The sequence below is a fragment of the Hevea brasiliensis genome, chromosome 8 (assembly GCF_030052815.1).
Source record: "Hevea brasiliensis isolate MT/VB/25A 57/8 chromosome 8, ASM3005281v1, whole genome shotgun sequence".
Lineage (NCBI taxonomy): Eukaryota > Viridiplantae > Streptophyta > Magnoliopsida > Malpighiales > Euphorbiaceae > Hevea > Hevea brasiliensis.
The window spans coordinates 99,965,052-99,967,930 of NC_079500.1; the positions used below are offsets into that span (position 1 = coordinate 99,965,052).

General features: G+C 29.1%; 1 protein-coding gene across 1 annotated transcript; it reads left to right on the plus strand.

The window, feature by feature from the left end:
• Positions 1-387: 387 nt before the first annotated feature.
• LOC110668369 (uncharacterized) lies at positions 388-1,335 on the plus strand. Its single transcript, XM_021829568.2, has one exon. The coding sequence runs from the start codon at positions 388-390 to the stop codon at positions 1,333-1,335; it is 948 nt and encodes a 315-aa protein (XP_021685260.2).
• The last annotated feature ends 1,544 nt before the right edge of the window (positions 1,336-2,879 follow it).

Consider the following 2,879-nt stretch of genomic DNA (forward strand, 5'->3'; position numbering starts at 1 on the left):
TATTAGGGATCAAGTACGTAGAGCTTACTTATTAAAAGTTCCATGTCAACCACGAAATCATAAATTTCCTCAACGAGTAGATGGAGGTCGAAAATAGAGATTTATTGTATCTTGGTTTGATGATTTTAAGACTTGGTTGGAATATAGTATTGAAAAAGATGCTGCATATTATTTATATTGTTATCTTTTTTCATTTGGACGTAGTTAAAGAGGTCATGATGCTTTTGTATCTGAAGGTTTTATTACTTGGTGAAAAAAAGAAAGATTGAGAGAACATATAGGAGACCATACTAGTGATCATAATAAATGTCGCTTAGCTTGTCAAGATTTGATGAACCAAGCACAACACATTGAAGTGTGTTTTTCAAACAATCAGAATAGTCAGAGATGGAATATCATTGTCTGTTGAAAGCATCAATTATATATCTCTGTTATCTCTTGATGCAAAGATTGGCTTTTCGAGGGAATAATGAGTTTGAAAATTCATCAAATCAAGGAAATTTTATTGAATTATTAAAAGTTCTAGCTTCATGTAATGAAGAAATTAATAATGTTGTATTGAAGAATGCTCCTGACAATCTCAAACTCATATCACCTGATATTCAAAAAGATATCATTAATGCAGTTGCATTTAAAACAACAAAGGCTATCATTACAGATATGAGAGATGATTTGTTCTCTATTTTAGTTGATGAATATCAAAATGTATTAGTTAAAGAGCAAATGGAAGTTGTCATACGATATGTCAATAGATTTGGATGTGTCATTGAAAGATTTATTGGTGTTTTACATGTCCGTGATACAAGTGTTGCATCACTTAAAAAAGCTATTGAGTCTTTGTTCTCCTCTTATGGCTTAAGTATATCCAGTTTGAGAGGTCAAGGCTATGATGGAGCTAGTAACATGCGAGGTGAATTTAATAGGCTTAAAAGTTTCATTTTGAAAGAGAATTCTTGTGCTTATTATATCCATTGTTTTGCTCATCAACTCCAACTTACACGTGTTACTGTTACTAAAAGGCATTTAAGTGTATGTTCTTTATTCAATACTGTTACTCGCTTGTGCAATGTTATTGGAGGTTCTTGCAAACATAGGGATATGCTTCGAGAAAAGCAAATAGAGAAATTGATTGAAGGGATTGCAAAAGGTGAAATAAAAACTAGACAAGGTTTGAATCAAGAATTGGCATTAGAGAGATCGGGAGATACTCGTTGGGGTTCTCATTATGGTATGCAAATTAATTTGATGCATTTATTTTCTTCTATCATTAATGTTCTTGAGTATATTGGAGAAAATGGTAGTGATGATCCACAAAGGGCTGAATTGATTTGCTAAATATTATAAATTGTTTTGAATTTGTCTTTGTGCTGCATCTTATGAGAAAAATTTTAGGAATCACATATGAGTTATCACAAGTTTTACAAAGAAGGGATCAAGATATTGTAAATGCTATAAATCTGGTTAAAGTCTCAAAATGTCGTTTGCAAGTGATAAGAGATGATGGTTGGGAATCTTTATTACTTGAGGTGTTGGAATTTTGTGGTAAATATGATATAAATATAATAGATATGGAGGGTGCCTATGTAGCTAGGGGGAAATCAAGGCGTAGAAGCGAAGAAATAACAAATCTTCATCACTATCATATTGAGCTGTTTTATTTTGTGATTGATATGTGGTTTTAAGAACTTAACAATCGATTTGATAAAGTGAATACAAATTTACTTTTATGTATGGCATGTCTTGATCCTAAAGACTCATTTTTTGCACTTGATATAGGTAAATTGATTCAACTTGCAAAATTTTATCTATGCAAATTTTCTCCGGTTGCTCTAATTGAACTTGAATATCAGCTTGAGAACTTTGTCTTTGATATGCGCATGGATAAAAATTTTTCTAAAGTAAGTGGAATTGGAGGTCTTGCTGAGAAGATGGTTGCTACAAGAAAGCATATTATTTTTCCTTTAGTCTATTTGTTAGTCAAATTATCATTAATCTTGTCAGTTGCTACAGTCATAGTGGAAAAAACCTTTTCTGTAATGAATATCATTAAAAATTCACTTCGTAATAGAATAGGAGATGAATTATTAAATGATTATTTGGTGACTTACATTGAAAGAGAAGTATTTATAAATATTGATAATAAAATTATTATGAATAAATATCAGTTAATAAAAAATAGACGAGAATCATTATAATTTTATTGTAACAATTTATTACCTTTTTGTACTGAATTCTCTTGTCAACTTATTTATTTTATGTATATTATTTTTATAAACTATATATTTTAGTTGGCCCCCTCAAGTGAATTCCTCGCTGACCATAGCTTGCATGCAGTATCCAACCTAATCAACATAACTCTTTGATAGTGGATCTAAACCAATTCTCTCTGTTTCTCACCAATCCACTGCAAAAGATAACTTAAACTTATTTATGTACATACAGCTGCCTAGAAGCAAGGAACAATGAATCTCGTTGAAAAAGATGTGTATATGTAAATATAATATATTTTTAAAAAGATAGATAATCTATTACAAAAACAAAAGATTTATAAGAATTTATATAAAATATTTTTTGAATAGGTAATTTTGAATAAAATAATTTCTAAAAAATGATAAATAAAACTAAAATATAAGTTGATTGCAATGTGAAATTAATTACGTTTTTTCTTTCAATTTTTTGAGTCTTATATTGTTTATGATAATTAAATAAAGGGCAATATTATAAAAGCATTTAAATTTTTTATGATAATTCATTATGATAATTAAATCATCCTTATAATCTTGGATCTTAATGCAGATTTGGTGCCAAAGAAAGCTGTGGAGAAAGAATTTATATAGTCAATAAAAAGGCTAACTTATTCTCATAAATAATACTATGAT

What these genes read in the sequence shown, in the direction of transcription:
- LOC110668369 (XM_021829568.2), top strand. Translation starts at nt 388, where the DNA reads ATGGAATATCATTGTCTGTTGAAAGCATCAATTATATATCTCTGTTAT.